This window comes from Perca fluviatilis, chromosome 14 (assembly GCF_010015445.1).
Source record: "Perca fluviatilis chromosome 14, GENO_Pfluv_1.0, whole genome shotgun sequence".
Lineage (NCBI taxonomy): Eukaryota > Metazoa > Chordata > Actinopteri > Perciformes > Percidae > Perca > Perca fluviatilis.
The window spans coordinates 17,851,837-17,871,286 of record NC_053125.1 but is presented as its reverse complement, the minus strand read 5'-3'; the positions used below and the strand labels follow the sequence as shown (position 1 = coordinate 17,871,286).

The 19,450-nt window shown below is 41.5% G+C and overlaps 4 protein-coding genes across 4 annotated transcripts; 2 read left to right on the top strand and 2 right to left on the bottom strand.

Annotated features, from left to right (window-relative positions):
- The first annotated feature begins 600 nt into the window (after positions 1–600).
- si:dkey-19b23.8 (low density lipoprotein receptor adapter protein 1) lies at positions 601–6,456 on the top strand. Its single transcript, XM_039823201.1, has 3 exons — positions 601–921; positions 2,636–3,367; positions 4,698–6,456. Exons 1-3 carry the CDS (start codon positions 906–908, stop codon positions 4,781–4,783), a joined length of 834 nt encoding a protein of 277 aa, XP_039679135.1. The 5' UTR covers positions 601–905; the 3' UTR covers positions 4,784–6,456.
- A 206-nt stretch (positions 6,457–6,662) lies between these two features.
- On the bottom strand, positions 6,663–9,855 carry si:dkey-19b23.7. The gene is made up of 8 exons (XM_039823200.1): positions 9,637–9,855; positions 9,151–9,222; positions 8,933–9,004; positions 8,614–8,813; positions 8,024–8,087; positions 7,772–7,937; positions 7,296–7,493; positions 6,663–7,119 (listed from the first exon to the last, which is right to left on the bottom strand). The coding sequence occupies exons 1-8, from the start codon at positions 9,649–9,651 to the stop codon at positions 6,995–6,997; spliced, it is 912 nt and encodes a 303-aa protein (XP_039679134.1). The 5' UTR covers positions 9,652–9,855; the 3' UTR covers positions 6,663–6,994.
- A 1,413-nt stretch (positions 9,856–11,268) lies between these two features.
- man2b2 (mannosidase, alpha, class 2B, member 2) lies at positions 11,269–17,402 on the bottom strand. Its single transcript, XM_039823394.1, is given in 20 exon segments — positions 11,269–11,579; positions 11,675–11,792; positions 11,923–12,035; positions 12,156–12,302; positions 12,389–12,581; positions 12,701–12,716; positions 12,718–12,806; positions 12,883–13,126; positions 13,214–13,405; positions 13,816–14,093; positions 14,308–14,444; positions 14,541–14,712; positions 14,862–15,052; positions 15,166–15,364; positions 15,515–15,692; positions 15,839–15,954; positions 16,197–16,369; positions 16,458–16,563; positions 16,861–17,007; positions 17,157–17,402. Coding segments are annotated over 20 exon segments (3,039 nt in total). The 5' UTR covers positions 17,283–17,402; the 3' UTR covers positions 11,269–11,475.
- Positions 17,403–17,449: 47 nt separating this feature from the next.
- On the top strand, positions 17,450–18,916 carry smim20 (small integral membrane protein 20). Its single transcript, XM_039823395.1, has 3 exons — positions 17,450–17,642; positions 18,247–18,303; positions 18,708–18,916. The coding sequence occupies exons 1-3, from the start codon at positions 17,534–17,536 to the stop codon at positions 18,749–18,751; spliced, it is 210 nt and encodes a 69-aa protein (XP_039679329.1). The 5' UTR covers positions 17,450–17,533; the 3' UTR covers positions 18,752–18,916.
- Positions 18,917–19,450: the final 534 nt, after the last annotated feature.

Sequence of the window (19,450 nt, the reverse complement as noted above, 5' to 3'; positions counted from 1 at the left end):
AAATAAGACCACATATGTTTAAGACTCAATGTGCAGTCAAACATTGTTCAAACCCACGCAAATGTAATTCAAGTTCTAGTGGAGAGCCCAAAAAATACCAAACATGTCAGGCTGAATATTTTGGGGAAATTTTAAATGCTGCACAAGACGTCTAGAACATTTTAATTTTAAGGAACCATAAAAGCCAGTTGTCTTGTGTTTGAATATTTTACTCAGTGTAAACATCATTGCTTCAATGAAGAGCAAATACAGCACTATGCCATAATACTGTCACACAGTTTGAAATTAGTAGATTTTAATCTTAAACTATGATAAGGGGGAGTGTAAATATGTAGCCTACATAAACAAGGTATACCATAGGCCTACATTTCCCTTAAAACACCAATAGCAGTATAAAAACAAAATGATTGTTATATAATTGTTATCCATCCTGCCATGTAGCCTAATGCAAATCTCTCTTCTATTGTAAATCTTCACTTCTTTTCCCGTCAGACCTCCCTCTGCTCATACATCAACAAGCCCTCTCTCACTGCTCTGCTCGTCCACGTGTGTGACGAGCTCGCGCCTACGCTGTTTTAAAACGGTTGTCCCGCGAGCACCGATTCACTCAACTCATTGACGTCGAGCAGGGAGGGAACGGAGGGCATGATTCAGTGTGTACATGAACGCTCTCCGTCTGTATACGTCTCGTTTATTTGCGCACGAGGAACACTGAGCTTACGGAAAACCAGTTACCGGCAGTGCGCTTAATCGATTAATTGTTTATATATACCTTTTAATTGACAGTTAAACGGGTTTAGTGTGAACGTGCAGGACAGGAGACTTCCTCCTGCCCAGTGTATGTTTAAACAAAAAATATCACTGAACTCTGCGGTTCACCTGAGGCGCACGAGGACATCGTTTGCATGAAACTGTGGCCAGGTAAGACGCGCTTTTGAAAAGTTCGAAATCATCATTTCATTGATAATGGTAATATCGACAGAGAAATGTAGCTACCTGGTTTTCGACTGTGACAGTTTTACGTGACCCTTCGGTACTCGCCGAACAACACTCTTAAATCTGCCAATGTAAAGTTATCTCGCTCATTTCTGAGACTATACGTCGCACAGCACATTTCTTTGCGCTTAAGTAATCCCTTATATGATGGTTAATTCGGCATACAAGGAAGGAGAACATGACGTGAAGGATAAGCGTTTTAAAATGGTTTAATCTCAAGTTCTATCTTGTATGGTGCATCCTGAAATTAACAATAGAGCCTTAATATAACCTGTTAGCTGACATTTGCCTGTACCATATTTGTGTGTTTGCATCATATTAAGTATGGGGCAAGAATCTCTCCATGTTTGTTCTACAGAAAAAAAAAAGTGGTAAATACTGTATAAGCAGAAATGTTCTGTCCACTTCCAAAGGCTCCTTACAACAACATAATGGACTGTTTGGATGTGACAGCTCTTTGCACATGTTAGATTGAGTATAGTTGTTTATTCAAATCACATTTGAAATTATGCACATGAAGCCTTACCTGGATGTACATTTTGGTTGTATTTGTTTTGATTTTTATTTGTGTGTGTGTGTGTGTGTGTGTGTGTGTGTGTGTGTGTGTGTGTGTGTGTGTGTATGTGTGTGTGTGTGTGTGTGTGTGTGTGTGTGTGTGTGTGTGTGTGTGTGTGTGTGTGTGTGTGTGTGTCCAAGTGAAAGTGGTGTACATGTTTGTAACCCACACGTGTAACTGTATATGTGCATGCTCTGGGTTGGCCGAGTCTCTAGGTCAACTTGCATCTCTTTTGTGATGTGACAAACTCACAGAAGCATGCCATTGTTTGTAGGAGAAATATTTAGGAGGGGAATGCAAAGCTGTTTCCTGCACAGGGGGTTGATTAACAATGGCCGCCACCTCGGAACAGTCGGTGGTTCTCTCTTCCAACTCACTTCTGAGGAGCTAGGATGTTGAAAGAATGGCCAAGAAAAGAGAACAGGGAAAAAATAAAGTTTTAACACAATGGAGAACAGGCAGTTCTGTGGGTTTGTAGGATGGGAGACAATGGGAGGCTAGATGTGGACGTTGTATAAGACTGGAGTTGGCAAGGTCACAGAATTGTGCAGTAACTAAAAGCATGGTGAAATGAATGTTTGTAATACTTGGCACAGGTTTGACTTTGAACATGGCTATGTACCTGGGGTAACCGGTGTCACTTTTATGTGTTACGGTAACCTTTTAATTTATTTTGACATGTTTCCATTCATCAGTGTGTTTGCATGCCTCTTAAGGGTTCACTGCTTTAAGGACAAAGCCCAAACCAGACTGTAAATATTTAATGACTGGTGTCTGTGGTGAATGAATATTCCTCACATGCGTCACCTTCGTAACTGGTCCTGTTTGGTGGCCTTTTGTTTTTCCATGCTGCGGTACAAGGTGTGCTGACTGCATGTTTGTTTGTTTTTTTCCACATCATAGAGTTGAAAAGAACCATAAAAATGAAGAGTTGCTTTATATTGAGGAGATAACTCAATGTCAAAACAACCCATTTCTAAGAGAAACCCTGTCCTTGACCTTATTTAAATCGGAACAATCTGTTCCGCTTAATTATTCCTCTGCTAACTTAACTCAACATCACTGTCTTTTTTTTCATTTCAGATAAAAGCAGTGGATGCAACTGTGCTCCATTTATAGAAGAAAAGTGGAAGAGTGGGAGAGGCTCTGAAGAGGACCAGCTGACCACCGGCAGATACGCCTCAGCTAAAATTTCCTCCAAACCCAGCCTGAAACGTACCATGTCTCTCAGCACATTTCACCTCATGCAGACTCTTAAGAACTCTCCGGCTGCGCTACGTCGCCGCTTTCGCCGCGACCGCACAGAATCCTTATCCCACGGCGACCCTCTTTTTAAGGTCCACTACCTGGGCACAGAGAAAATCTTCTCCCTGGATCGAGAGCAGGCCCACGACGCTATTAGCCGCCTGCTGGAAGGTATCGCAAATGGGAAAAAGCTGAGCAAAGATCACGCCCTGGTGGTGCGCCCAAGGTACGTCGAGGTCAAGGAACTGAGTACAGGTCGGCAGCTAACTAAGACGTACCTGCAGGACATTGCGTACTGTGCCGCAGATGCCAACCGGCCCAATGTCTTTTTGTACATCTGCAAACATCAGGGGCAGCAGCTGCAGTGTCGAGTGTTCTGGTGCAGCCGTGCAGAGCGGGCACTAGACATGACGGCTTGTCTGGCACATTCTTTCCAGCGGGCACTGAGCGACTTGCAGGACGGCTCGGCCACGCTGCAGCCAGGAGAGGTGAAGGGGAAACGCGGAGAGGAGTCGCCCAAATCTGCCGCCATCTCAAAGAGCTCTACGCTGCCATCCAGTCTGGGAAAAGGTGAGACTTTACAAAACATGGAAATACTTGTTCAGCTTTCTTGTCCATTTTAATCAATGAGTTAGTTTACATCTAAAGGTGATGAATTAAAGATGGCTTCGCCACATCAGATCATGTGAATAGCACTAGAGTCAGAGGCCGCAGGTGTCGGTGCACGATCCGTTCTGCACATGCGCAAAACGTTCGCATGCGCTGTTGTACGAGGATTTACGACACTGCACGATCTGTTCCCCGCTTCCGGTCGACAGCCAAGCTAACGTTAGTTTAGGTAACAGTTAATTCGGCTAACCGCTAGCTGAGACAGCACGTAATAACTTTAAAAGACCCTCAAAATAAAACGTAAAAATAAACGTTAACATATATAACAGCTGTTACGTCAGTTGTACTTTGCTTGTGCTAATTTAAAATCCAATCACTCAACACTTGTCTTTATTGTTATTACTCTAAAGTCTTAATGTAGCTGTAGCCTGCTTTTCCCATTAAGTTTGACTTAACGTTATTTTAGACTGAATCTAGCTGTCAGCTAGCGGTTAGCTGAATTAGCTGTTAGCTAAACTAACGTTAGCTTCCTGTTGGAGGCTAGCCATAGGCTAGCGTGGAACAGATCGTGCAGGTCGTAAACAGTAATATCTTGCGCATGTGCAGAACGGATCGTGCAGGCAGAACGGATCGTGTACCGACAGCAGGGATGGCACTTAACTGCTACTCTGCTAAGCTAGGCTAATTCCCTTTTAGCTAGTGTAGTGTTACTTTTTTATTAGATTTACTGCCTTATTTATGTGGCATAATAATAAACTCAATTACTAAGATGTTTGGGCATTTTTCATTTAGAAAAATTAAATTAGCTGCCTTGGTTTTCTACTAGATTACGATTTTTCACCCTCAAATTAAAATTGTTTTTTATAGCAAAATAAGTTTAATATTTTTAACAGATGTCAAGAAGTTGATTTGACTTAATTTTAACGGAATATGTGGTTGTTGCATTTTGGCTTTGTAAGGCAGAATATTTCTTTGGTGTAAGATTTAAAGAACCATTTCCCTGATTCGTTGTCCTTAGCCTACATTCTGCTTTTGCTCTCAAAGTTTTTTTAGAAAGATAAGATTGCTTAAGGCACCATTGGCACAAGCACATTTAGTGAAAGTAATGAAAACCAAGTGCTGAAGTAGTTAATGAATTACCTCACAAGGGCACTTTAGAGTCTCAGTTGACAAACTAGTGAGGCTGGTTGGATGCTACTAATTAACATTTTAAACACCAGTGTTCACTTTTCATTTGCAGCTGCCAAGCTAACACCACTGACTCATCACTGATTGTGTCTTTTCTTTTCAGTTCGCTGGAAGAAGAGGGGCTCTGTGTCCCACAGCCCTCTCCGAGCCATCACGAGACGAGGATCTGCCTCAGACAGCTGGAACTGAACTTTTGAATTTTACCCTTTTTTAAACATGGGACCGCATTAACCTGATGACGACCTCAAAGATGACAGCACTGATCGGAGGGAGGGAGTGATTACGAGACAGAAGGACAAAGGGGATGAAGTGGGGAAAGTCCATATTTGGATGTATGAGGACTTGTGAGATGATGTTGCCATAATCGGTGAGCGTTTTGACTTGAAGGTTTTTGACGCAGCAAAGTTGTCCGTTGACTTTTGCAATTGTGGCGTCTAATGTAGCACAAAATGCTGTTGACTGCTGTCTTTGTTCACCTGCCAACAACTATGGTAGGACTCGTGACTGGCTGCAAGCCATTTGTGGACCAGACTGGATCATTTCCGTACTTTTTTTTTTTTGGGTTGGCTTATTTGTTTCTAAGTAGTCTACTTGATACTTAAGCCACCGAAGAGTTTAGTCTGTTGGAATAGGACAATTAAACCAACCATGATAGCAGCTGTTGGCCAAATGATCAACAGATGAAAGTCAAAAACTGGAAAAAGACAACAAGGTTTTTTTTTGTTTTGTTTTTAAGGCTGACTTTTATTTAACTGGCATTTGTGACAGGTTGTGATTATCATTTTATTGTTTTTAACCCTGTGGCACTACTAGGTTTCTCTTCCTTTTTTTAATTTTTTTTAATTTCTTTTTAAATTGAATGGACAAAACCACCCTTTTAATCTATGTTAGAGTTTTGGCAAAGATTACACAGATGCCAAGATAGAGAGGGGGAAAATGCAGGCGTGTCATACAAAGTAAAAATGATTAGTCTGTAATGAACATAAATGCAGTTAGTAATTTCTGAGCACTTTGTCAAATTTGACATCTGAACACATCAGTTTAATTCCAAATGTCTTACGTTTTTAAGAGGTCAGTAGCAGCAGCACCTGGATTGTAGATGGAAAAAATTGACCCTAGCAGAACGTGCAGAGTCGACAAAATCCTCCCCTCATCCTGCAAAAACAAAAAACAGATCCTATCTGTCCACTGCGATTCATTATTTGCATTTATGTGGGGTAAAGCACACTCTGCCATGACTTGCGTTTTGTTTGCGTCCGAACACTGGGAACGCTGTGTTCCCATGTGAAGCCTCTGTGTGGAATGCGCAGCCATGCACCTGCATTCCAATAGGAGGAGGAGGAAGGGGGGGGGGGGTTGTGAAAATGTCCAACCATGACTTTGCATATAGAGCAGCCTCTTCAGTAGATGCTACAGTGTGCTTCTTATGCTGAGCCCTCGACTTGTTCGCATTCCCAAAGCCATAAAAGGTGCCTCAACTACCTAAGTTAAAATGACGATTATAGGCATTGATACGTGCAGTATTGCATAACGTGCTCTCATGATGGTGATTTCTGTCTTATGGTTTACAAATGAGAGACTTGATGATTAGTGGTACACCCTGAGGCTACCATTCATTTTGTGTTTTCTGACCAAAACTAAGCTAGAAATGTTGCCTATTTTATTTTTTTAACCGGAAAGACGTTTTTGACTGATGTGCCACAAGGTTTTTATCAGTTAATTTTAACATTTTGTACTCGTGATGTGTTGTAATTACAAACGGCGCAGCCCCAATCTCAGAAAAGGGGTTCAAGTGCCTGCTCTATTTTATTGTACATATTTAATTATGTATTTTATGAAATATTAAAACCTTTTATACAACACTTGTTTGTCTACATGCTTTTTCATTCTGCTGTAATTTTCAAGAAGACTCATATTTAACCAGCTTCAACTTCTGCAGCTTTGACCCTGATAAATTATTCGGTTTTGCTCAACTTGTCAAAATGTTATATTTGGCCTGAAGCTGTTAAGAGGGTTTGTGGGAGAGCAGGATTGAAGAGTTTGGGGGTGGCAGGGAAAAACATTCAGAGAGGTCCTGGGATGTTTACTCTCAGTCATGTGAGTCATTTCCCAGGGTTATTTCTCCAGTGTTTTCACATTTTCAAAAACTCATGCATGTGACCACTGTTCAACTGTAGTAAATATACAGATACATCTCCAACTGGACTGTGTAGCCTTAAAAGAAATAGGTTTGTACAGTGTGTACTGTATGCTATATGAAAGCGACAAGACAAATAATTACTTAATACAGTCATTCTGATGACATTTCACACATTTAAACCTATTTTCTATCTTTATTTTTTTTATTTTTTCCTCTCTACAAGAAGTCCGTAAAAGTGGATCAAATACAAACAATTCAAGTCACTCCTCTCCAGAAGAGTCCTGCACTGTGGGACTACCGGCCAGCCCCGAGCTCTCCCTGTGTCGCTGTAACTCTAGCAGGGACTGGACGTGAAGACGCCTCAGAGGCTTGACCTCCTCGACCACTGAAAGGAGAAACCTAATGTCAAAAACAGTCACTGATACCTCAAAATTCAAATGTGGAAGGGCTATATGTTGGATTTCTTTGTAATGTAGCTAAACAGCATCACCTGCTGGTCCCAATAATAATCCTAATAGTGATGTACTGTGTAGTTCTCTAGGACTTTCCAAGATTTCCTACCTTTGTCATAGTGCAACTCGTCCCGGTTTCTGTAAACCACGTACATCTCCAGGAAGTTGAGGAGAGCGCCTGTGACGAGGAAGCGGTCAGGGAGGGGAAGACTTTTGATGTAACGCATGTCCAGGGCGAAGGGGTTGGAGGGAGACGGAATGGTGCACAGACACACCAGCTCACTGATGATGTCCCACACGCGGATCCCTAAAAGAAATCAACAATAACAGAACAGAAGACAGAAATGCATTTTATTTTTTATTTTATTGTACTAAACATTTGTAAAAGTCTAGCAGAGTATAGTAATGTCGAAGCACCTAGAGTTTTTTTTCCACACACCTAATCCACAACAAACCGTTTCTATGAAGGGTAAACTCAAGCAAAGACATCTGTGTCTGATTTAACTCATGGAAAGTGTAATTATTAAATCTCTGCAGGGAAACAATAGCTCTTTCATGTTCGGATTCCTCGCATTGTTTCCATACCTCCTGTCTGCCAGTCTGCGATGGACTTGAGTTTCATGGGCGTGTCCTTAACCATCGAATCGGTGCCTCCGATGTTGACCAGGCGCTCGTGATTAGAGCGTATCCAGGCGTAGGGGCGTCCGTACTTGACGTAGCCGGCCAGTAAAAACAGAGTGCAATTCACCTCCTGTTGAGGGACAAAGTCGAGGCCATGAGACTTGAGTGAGCAAGTTAGCGGTTGGAAGAGTAAGACTGGCCGAAGGTAGCACTTACAGGCACGGCTATCTCTCTTTCACTGGGAGAGGCTGGGAGGAGATGCTCCTCACTGCTGGGGTCCCTGAGGAGAGAGGTCAACCGATGTGTTTGTGTCTAAAGTCTGCCAGCAAGACATTAGATGGACATTAAAAACACTCTGCTTGTTTGTTTTTTTCAATCTCAATCTAATTTACAATCCTCTATAAAATTGAGAAAATCAGCTAATCCTTACATTTAAGAAGCTGTAATCACTTTGTTTCCCGCTTTTTTGTTGTTGTTGTTGCCGATCAACCAATTGATTTTCAGCACTTTAGTGACGTATTTATTCAAAGTGGAACCATTCTGCTTGTCATGCAAGATGGGCAACAGTAGTCAATTCTAGGCTACATAATTGCCATATCAAAGCATCATTATAGTGAGTATTTTGTTCTGTACAAAACTAAGAGGAAGTGATGCACCAATGGATGTCAACATGCTACTTTATCAAACTGTTTCCCAATTTCAGATTTGAAAACATTACAAATATGTCACAATCACCGTGAGCTTTCCCTGAAACTAAACACATATACAGGTTTCTATTTCCAGACACACAACGTGACATCAATCACCTGACAGTCTGTGGCTGTGTCTTGGTGGGTGTGTGCAACGGAGGGTCTTTTGGGCCTGGACGCTCCCCGGGCAGAGGAGAGCTGCTCCTGCTGTCCAAGCTGGGGGAGCTGCTGCTGGGGGAGACATCGCTGCTGTTACAGCTGCTGGTGGAGGAGTCGGAGGAGGCTCTGGAGACCACAAACCCTGGGGAACGCCAACCCTGCAGGACAGGACAGGTAGGGGGGAACAGGGTCATTCCTGCAGTCACTGATGATGATAAATACATGAGGACTACATGCAAGTGAGATGTACTGTATGTGTTTTTCTACAGAAACTAACCAGATCCTCATTAACGACTGTCAACAGCAACTCCTCTTTCCCTCTTAGCCAAGGCTGGAAGTATTTAAAGCCCTGCAACACAAACAAGATTATTTGCAAGAAATAGTTTGACCATGTTAACTGTGTGTGTGTTTGTGTGTGTGTGTGTGTGTGTGTGTGTGTGTGTGTGTGTGTGTGTGTGTGTGTGTGTGTGTGTAATCATCTGTGCATTCACTAACCTGTAATGATCCAAGTAAGGCCAGGTCACTTAGAAATCGCTGCAGTTTCCTCCTCTGCTCCCTCTCTCTCTTCTATTTACACATCACACAGACACAGTCACAGAGGATGTAAAAGGCAAGATACACATTAGCTAATTATATTAATATAACTAGTATAATTAGCTATATATATATATATATAACTTAATTTTTCTCAATTCTGATATAAAGATTCTTCCATCAGCCCCTCCCAGTCTAGTATCCTAGCAACACATGCAACGCCTCCTCACAGCATCCAGCATCTTGACAATAGTCGTTATATTAAACGATGCACAATATGGACAATGTAGAAATTGAGTGTAAAAAGGTGACATTACATGCAAGAAAATGCATCAGGCCGACTCGCTTTACATAGGCCTATAATCTTTCGATTATATCGATTAATCTTTTCGAATTCAAAATCCTGCAGCAGATAGAAGAGCACATTATGAAGGAAAGAGAACTCACGCTGCCGCTGCTCATCTTGTACCAAATTGCAAACAACGTCGTCTCGTTCACATGCGATCATGGCGTGCTATATGCAAATACTAAAACCTTACATTGTGCTGAATTATTTTCCTGGTCAGCTGCTATGGTGATACACAGACAGGCCGAGCCGGGGTTTTGTTCTCCTCGGGTGTTGTCTTTTTGATGGTCACTGTCGCAGCATGAAGTTGGTTTGGTTCTGGGGATGGGACGCCCCTAGCGGCCATGTTGGATGACTACCATTCAAAGCTTAAATCTGCAATAGCCTACTACTCAAAATCTGACCGCAAAAACGATGGTTTCACTTTGTTGCAAAGCAGCAAAATATAATTTACCATTTAAAGGTCCCATATTGTAAAAAGTGACATTCATGTCTTTTATAATTATAAAGCAGATCGAGGTGCTATAATACTGTTACAGTATCAAAACGCTCAAACCACGGAGAAATGCACACCCCATTTTCTGGTCTACATATCCCTGCCTCTGCTGAATTATTTTTATCCCTGGTTGGGACAAAATGCCCCCCCTCAAAGTGATCAATGCTACTTCACCAATAGACCATATATTATATACCTAATATAGAAGTATTTTAACTAAGTAAAGCACTGTAGCGTGAACACATTGCCATAAAAGATAAAATCTGAGTAGCAGTTGCTGGTTGTATTTAGCCGCTACAGAGCTCCGGGACGCCGGCTACCAGCGGCAGTTGTTTAGCCGCCAATAGGTGACTGTGAGTCGGCTACAGGCACCACCAGATGACGGTCTTTTCAGGGGCCGTGGTAGTAGAGTTTAGCCAAAGTGAGCGTCATGCGGCGATGATAGTTAAGTTTAGGCACTAAAACGACTTGTTAGGTTTAGGAAAAAGATTGTGGTTAAAACACTCCCGAGGAATGAACGAGCGTTTCCTTGGTAAAAGTATTTTGTTCTTGCCGCAACCTCGCTACCCGGCTTGAAAGCGTTGCGTTTTTTGTTTACATTTCATTGTTATTCATCGTTGTGAGATTATTTTCCATTGGATATTGGTAAGTGCATATTTAAGTGTTTTGGCATGGCTGGCCAAGTGGTACTATACCCATGGTATTGGAAGGGGGGGATTTAATTATTGCATGTTTTGTTGTACATGATCAAAAAACTGCCATTGCAGTCATTCCCCAGCTGCAATGATGATGCAGAGACTTCGAGACAGAGATGCGGAAGACCTGGAAACACCGACCAATCACAGCAGACTGGGCTTTTTTGGGAGGGTGGGCTTAAAGAGACAGGCTCTTATTAGCATAAGTATTGGGGACTTAACTCCTGGGAAAAAATAACTAATACATCTTCTTATAGTTGGATTAAACAACTGAGATAAAACATGTAAATTGATTAACTTTAGAAGTTCTATTAGTCTTTTTCTTTTCTTTTCCCCTGCTTCCAATTGTTATGCTAAGCTAAGAAATGCAATACATGGAGGTGAAAATTCCTGCACACCTGGCTAGGCAGGTTTCTAATCGAAATAATTTCGATTTTTTGGGGATTTCTCATCCATAATTTAATACAAACGCCCAATTTCAGAAATTCTTTAATGGGGTGTTGGTTGGCCAGTGTTAGTGAAATCAGACATTTGAACAAACATGACAAAAATAATCATTTTATTTAGTGAGAGTCAACAGGGAGTCAAAAAGAGAATGTGCACACCTAATCAACACATCAGTGCTTCTCAACAAACTGATGTTATGTGCAAAAAGAGCATTAATTAACAGTGTAGCAAAAAATCTAATCTTTAAAAGCATTGTCATATTATTTCTAAAGATTGGCTGTCTTCACAGAAGACAGTTCAACCTAAAAGTTCCTGGAGGCAAAGTGAATGAAGAAGGTCCTGATCTCTTTGGGTGAGATGGTCACAGTGAAAGCTTCATCTCCACAACTCCAACACCTTTTGTTGTCTTAGAGAAAACAAAACAAGGTATGTAAAAAGGATGAGGAAACTAGTATTGTACATCAGAATGTTTGCCAGTGCCAAAAACAAAGTATTTCTCACTTGTTTCTAAGGTATCTGCAGTCCTCCACTTCCACCTCTGCAGACTGGTGATATTCCAGGTTCCTGTGAGAGAACGCTCCTCCAGCAATTCTACTTCCCCTATGCCCTGCAGAACATCCTGTTCACACAGGACCATTGACCATTAAAAAGATTATTTCAATTCTTTTTTTTTTTATTATCGCAATGCAAGGCTTTCCTTTTGCAATACGGTGACATTATTATGTAGAAATTAAGTATTTTTGTTGCACCTTCAAGTTTATGGTGACTGGCTTCGAAAGCTCGGGGTCTTCTCCCTCCTCAAAGAGATGCATGATTCTCAACAGGACCCGATCGTAGTCTGGCTCTGAGTGCAAGTCCTTACCTAGATGCAAGTCATACAAAATGTTTTACACTTTTCAGAATTTAATTCCCAGGATGAACAAAAAGGTCTATCAATTAGCCTGAGAAAAAACTGCACAATATAACCACCAGTTTTTCTGACCTGAGTGAATGTGGCTGAGGTGAACATCATGATCAGAGCTGTAGTTCCATCCAGGAATACTGAGGCTGAGCAGGTGGAGGTTGGGTGGCAGGACCACTGAACGCACAGGAGACCTTCCTCTAGGGTTCTCCACCTTCAAGGGCCTCTCTAGGTGTGCAAGAGGGGAAAAAACAATTGTAACCGCTACAAACGAAAGAAAAAACAAATTGTTTCTGATGTCTTGCAGCCCTCACGTGGTTGGTCTATGGGCATGATGACAGGTCTGTGCTGCAGCTCTATTGCCTCCCTCTGGTAGAGCTTGGAGGTGGCACTGATGGAGCCCAGCATCATCCACAGGGTGGGCTTTATGACCGAGCTGTCGTTGAGGGTCAGGTTGTAGCCGAGGTTCCAGGGTAAGTTGTTCCAAAGACGACGATGGAGCATGACCTGGGGGACACAGGATGTTAACATGTGTTTCTGTTTGTGATTAAACACCAACTGAAAAGGGATTTATATATATATATATATATATATATATATATATATATATATATATATATATTTACCTCTAGTTGTCCGTTGGCTGGACACACCGTGGGCTCTGTCGCTGACGAGCACCAGTCTGCTTAAGTCATCCTCAATGTAGGCTGTCCGAACCATGGGGAAGTAGTTCTGCAAAATGCACATTATATATGGATTATTCTACATTCTCCAGTATTCTAATAATACCGGTTTTCTTTTGACTTACTCTTGCTAAAGTGTTATTAGTGAAATTCCTGTATGTCCTCTGCATAATCTGATAGCCATTGTCATCCGTGTACAGGGTCTGGTTGTTCTTTAAGGAGGAGCTGGTTCTGAGGATGACTTCTGTGTTGAGATGGAGGGGACCCAGCGAATAGGTCTGCTCCAGCCTATGACACTGCAGTCTTCTCCCAAAGCAATCTGGGACTCGGGTGGTGATGGAGTAGGTGTAGTCCTTATCACTTTCCTCTCTAAAAGATTCAATATATCAAATTTTAAGAGTGAATGTCACATTTAGGGTTCATTTTACTGCACTACAACCGGTTCATTTTCCCCACCTGTAGAAGAGCTGCCTGATCTCAGTCACAATCTTCCCAGGGATAATCTCCATTTCCACAGCCTTGTAGGCCCGCACAGCAGAACTGTTAGCGCTGAAGATGTAGTTATCAGAGATGGGCCCTGCTTTTACATCTCCGTTTGCGTGGTATTCCCAGAAATCCTGAGTCATCCTCACGGTCCTTTTTACTTGACTGTCAAGAATGACAGAGATCAAAGGGTTACACTGGCATGAGGGGAACAGTTTTTTTTTTTTCGAGCCACAAGATTGACAAGTGATAAATGGAACTAAAACAATATTTTCACTATGGAATTATCTGCTGATTATTTTATTGATTAACTCGTTAATCTTATGGTCTTTAAAGTGTCCGAAAATATTAAATAATGGCCATCGCAATTTCTAAAAGCGTGGATTTTCAAATTGCTTGTTTTGCCCAAAGGTTCGAAATCCAAATGTGTTCAGTTTAGTTTGAGAAGTTTGAACCAGTGATTTTTGCTTAAATATGACTTGTCTGTAAACGATACTTTAACTACTCCCTATGTTTAGTGAAAATACTACCTAAATATATCTGCATGGGGTGCAACATAATCTGTTCAATCTTACAGATCAGTGATGCTGTGCAGTAGATTTGTATCCTGGTCAAACATCAGCTTGTAACATTCATTCAGAACAGGCAGGAGCCTCCTCCCCGTTTTCAACCAGTCCCGGATGTTCCGTCTCTCGAACAAAACCCCTTTAGCTTTATAAGTCTGGCCACACTTGGACTTCCCAGAGCAAAGCTTCTCAGAGAACTTAATCAGGTATTTCCTGTGCTGAAGGCCTCCAAGTTCCACCATCATGAAAAGATCGTAGGTCACATTGGAATGTGCGGACTTCTGGATCTGTAAAAGACAGAAGAAGATATCTTTATGGTATATTATATAGATTTCCTCATGTCTCTACGTAATGGTACCATTACCATATGATTTACCATTTCTCACATTTCCAGTAACTGCCTCATGTAACTACTACAGTTCAGCAAAAGTTACATAGTTCGTCTTTAAAGACATAATTTGTTACCGTCAGTTTTCTTGAAAAAATAACAACAACAACCACCTGTGCAGGCACAGGTTGTCCATCATCATCAAAGACGGCCGCAGTGGGGAACTTTACAGTGATGTTGATGATAGTGGTGGTGTTCCAAGCTAATGGGTTGTAAGCGATGACATGTTGCTCCAAAGACTGATGAACACCTGGCATGAGGAGATTAAGGACTTAGTTAGTATTAGCTTTTACCTCAAAGCACATATGATAGCCTGCTAATGTAAGCTGCAGTCCCCTTCAAACACCTTTTCTGTGGTAGCGGCTGTCGAGGATGCTGGGTATGTTGAGGTTGTGCGGCAGTAGGAAGAGTGCAGCCAGAAGCTCATCCACTCCCATCGCGGCCTGCATGAGATGCTGCAGGTACATGTTTGCCACCTTGGGAGACTCCGTGCCAGTGATGCCATCATGGTGCTGGACCTAAATACACGCAGTGCATTTCAGGTGTTAAATTGGCTTGATCACAAACCAGTTTAATTTTGTAATCTTTATCATGTGTTTGAACATTGGCAGACACTACCTGCTAGCTTTATTTTCTGATTAAGGAGTCAAATATTTTGACAAATTACCTCTGAGACAGCCCAGCGAAGCGCCCTCAGTTTATCCAGGGCCCAGTCTTTAGCTACAGGTCCGTCAGGGAAGCTGATTCGGTACCGGGTGAAAAGAGTCTCTGCTGCCTGCAGCTGGGAGCTGGCCTGTCGTGCCACTCCTTTCAGAACATTTCTGGAGGCGTAAAACCCTGTCCATGCCTGGTGTGGTTCTAAGAAATAAATTGGCCACAGTAGATGATTTCAACAAGAAAATTGTGTTTCTTTGTCCTTTCATGTGAAGTAGGTGATGCTTTGTTTTATGTTTTAGAATACAGATTCTCACCAGTGGAATATGGCAGAAAATCTTCACTCCCACGGAGCTCCCAGACAAGCTCTGATTGGTAGATGGCTTGGAAGTATTCACTAAGAGTAGCATACTGGACTGTCACCCCAAACTCTTTGCTGTTCTGGTTGATGTACTTCATTAGAGGATCCATGTTGTTGAACTGGACAGATGAGTTGTAGAACTGTTTGTCACAGCCCTGAAACACGAGGACAGTGCAGGACATTTTAGTTACACGTTTATTTACTAGAGAACAAAAAAAGCAAGGGTTTGTCAAATAATTACAATAACTTTAAAAACTGATGCTTTGACATTCAATAAAAAGCATCACAAGTTTCTATTTACTCACCCATGGCCAGAGCACATGGTTCGTCCTAAACCACGCAGCCCTCTGCTTGATGTTCTCCACCATAGTCTTGGCGTAGGCTTGTACTGTATCCTTGGTGACGGGCAGGCTCATGTTAGGGTAAACTCCGTTTTTAGGGGGATCAGGGAACATGGCAACTCCATTCCAATAGAAACCAGAGCTGAGACGTAAGAACAGGTTTCCATTTGATGAAAAAAGTTTATCAATACAAATATGGATATGGAATAATGTTGATATTGAACTGAGTAAGTCAAGAGTTCAAGGCATTTCTGTCTGTTACCAATAAATAGTCTAAACATGGACTACCTGTTGGAGAATGGCAGTTGGGATGGGGTGCAATAGCTAAACTGGTCCATAGTGTGAGTGAAGATCTGCTGCTTCTCTTTTAGAGAGGGAGAACCTCTCCATACAAACTGTAGTTTCTGTACCAAAAAAATAGATAAACAACATGCTGTAACTATTATGTAACATTTTAAGGTTAGATTGACAATGCCAATTTATTTTTCTGATGAAAGTGTATAAGAACAGCTCCGAAAGAAATGTGTTCCTTGACTTGTCAATGTGATCTGTGGTGACGTTTGTACAATTTAGGAATTTTTAAACAGTATAACAGTATTCCCTTCACTGATGGCAGTAGTATTTGGACTGAAGCATCAACTAATACCTTGTTTTTCTGCATGGCGTCTTTGAGGTCGTAGTCAATGCGGGAGATGAGGTGGGCGTTGAACCCAGCCAGGGCAAAGAGGACTGGCGTGGTCGCAGAGGCTCCAAATGGATCCACGTGCCATGAAAACTGAGGACGCACCCCGAACGTCTCGTAGAGAAAACCATGACCCTCTGAGAAAGCACAGAGAAAAAAAAAGTCTACTACATACCTCATTCTCTCAAACTGACATTTACAGGGGCAGGAAATGTGTTGCGCTACCTGTCATTTGTAGTATCTCATCGTCTAGATCAGTTACAGCCTCGTCGTGCATCACTTGGCCCCCGATGATGAACTCAAGTCGACCGTCTTTTACAAGCTGTCGTACCTAGAAAGTCAACCAAGCCATATCACATGTTAAATTATAGTTACTGTGTATTTAAAGGGTCACTCCAACAATTTGGTCATGGGAAGACCAACTTAGCCTGTAAAAACAGGAACTAAAATCAGGATATCTTGGCCTCTGATGCACTCTTTTTGTAATATGTTTCTTGCAAGTGCCCTAACTTTATGAAAGTGCAATACAGGAGTATCCCTTTAAGAGAATCTTGTGTAAGTCATTTATCAAAACTATCTTGCATTATTTTATGTCAGTACGGAGTATTGACCCATCATGTGTCCTTACTTGTTTCTTATGGGAGTCTGTAGCCACAGTATCCCACCACAGTCGAAAGAACTCCTGCTCCACAGCGATGAACCTGCGGTCTGCAGCCTTTGACAGCTCCTCAGTCACAGTGGTGTACACATTGGCTGCGTAGGCGTGCATGCTCTCCTAGGGAGAATACACACTCATTTGCATGATATAAAATGAAAAATACACACACTCAGTGATTCGGTGACAGGAAACTGATAAACAACAGGCTGTACACTATATGCTTGTAAAGTTTGAAACCTTATAAAGAACATGGTGACAGAACCTACCTGAATAGTGTACACCCAGCCAACATCCATGTGACTGTGAGGAATTACAAATGTTTGAATTGGCTTGTTTTCTTCTGCTGAGTAACAGCAGCAAAGAAAACACACAACAACGACTAAAAATCTCATTTCTTTTTTTTTTTTAGCCCATCTAAGAAGAGAAGCGTTGGTTAAATAACTTCTCAAATCATCTTCACCCAGACTTCCTTATTATTGTTGTGCTGCAGCATGTGACTATTTCAGTACGGAAGCTCAGAAGAACCAAACTACCTTGACGCCGCCAGCCGCTTTTGGTTGACGCGTGTTTGGTGACCTTTTACACCGGAAACATTTTATGTAAACACTGCGTTCACTTGGAGGTGAGCCGATGCAGAAATAAAATGTCAAAAAACAAAAGAATAGCGTTGGTGTTTGGAGGCTTTGTAACGGCTGTTGCCGTTGCGTTTTACCCCATATTTTTCTACCCGCTCACGCATAAAGACGAGTACAGTAAGTAACATCTTTCCTAACATTTCACTTACACTATCAGACAGTTTACCAATGTCGTTTAGTATGTTGCTGCGTTTAAAGATGTTGTGCTAATTCTTTCCTGTTGCAGCTGTCGAACTGTTGCTTTACTTGGCAAAGGGGCAATACACTTTAATCTACATGAATTGTTTCGCTAAATGTGGCCAAAGTTAAAAGTGCCATCCACCTCGACTTGCAAGCACGCAATAGGAGTTTTAACTGGACACCCAGAGGTTTCCCTTCCACTTTTCCAAAACCATAAACATGTAGTTAAGCCAACTAAGACAAAGATAGAGCGGTGCCAGGAAAATCCATTCAGTTAAATAGTTGTGGTTCCAGTTTGTTTCTTTGTACAGCCAATCCACTTACTGGACAGTCTTTAATCTGAGCCAGTTCTGGCCAACACAGATGGAAAGCTACAGTCCGGACATGCAGTAGAATAATGTGGATACACTTATTCCAATGTTACTAACAGTGCAGACCCCCCCAAAAAGCAAACATGCTTTAATGTGAAAAATCTTGTTCATGACAGTGATTTTTACCATTAACATCTTCTGACAATACTGTACTCTTCTCTCTTTGCTAGGAGACGTCCAGAAGATGAACCGGGCAGGTGTGAACCAGGCAGATGTTCAACCCGTAGGTAAGAGCACATAGTAGATTTATGTACTAAGTTTCAGTTACTGGTATACTTTACAACGATTTATCAGGTCTTTCATACACAGATTGACTGGCTCAGTGCACTGCTATATTTCCTTTTTATTTTTTGTCTACTTGCCAACATATGTTGTTTGTTTTACTTAGGGAGCACCAGATGTAAGTAGTTTACAATATCAAGATAATATTAATAATCAGCTACAGTACTTCAAGTATGATAAATGGAAGTCTGATTTTAATTGCACATACAGTTGAAACAAGTGTAGAAAAGTGGAGTTACCACTCTATTATGTGTAATTCAGTGCCTTAACAGTTGTGTAATGTGGCAGTTACATACATGCTGACACTGTTTATTTTGTTCCATTTTAATATTTTTTTTTTTATCTAAAGGGGTGAAGATATGGTCTGATCCATTCAAGCCTGCAGGCAAATGATGACCAATGACAGCTAACCTTTCACTAATTCCACTGATGCTGATGAAGACTTTGAACGGAGAACGCCTGTTTGATGAGTGCTTGGTGTGCGCGTGAGTGAATGCTTTTGGATGTTAAGTGATTCCTTAAATCTTATGAATAAAATTTAAAGCTCTTATAACTAAATGGTTATTCTTTGAATTACTTGTTAATATAATATTTGCTTTAATGGGTAATGTGTTGTGATGACAGACAGAAAACAAAAATCTGCCTGTGATGGAGACTACCCAAGTAGCATAAGGTTTACTTTCTACCACAGTTCACCAACAGAAAATGCAAGACTAGGTAATGCTAGTTTTTGTCCACAAGGGGGTAGGGCATGCCTATCTGTTGCCCTGTCACTGGCCTGTGTAATGTTTTGTTTGTGCATCATAGATATTTTGGAAAACCTTTTTTTATTTTATTTTCATAAGCCTTGCTCTGGTATGCAGCCTGTAGGAAATTATAATCAAATGCAGTGGTTTGTTTACCCATCCTATTCACAATAATCTCTTTTGACATTTTATTTTGATTTAGTTGATATAAAAGTCATAAAAACGGTTCAGCAGATGAGGGACAATGTCCACTAATGTGCAGTATCATCTTCCAAAGTGGAAAAGGTAGAGACAGAGTTATTCCAGGACACATCACTCCGTATTATCCTCTCACTGTCACAGACAG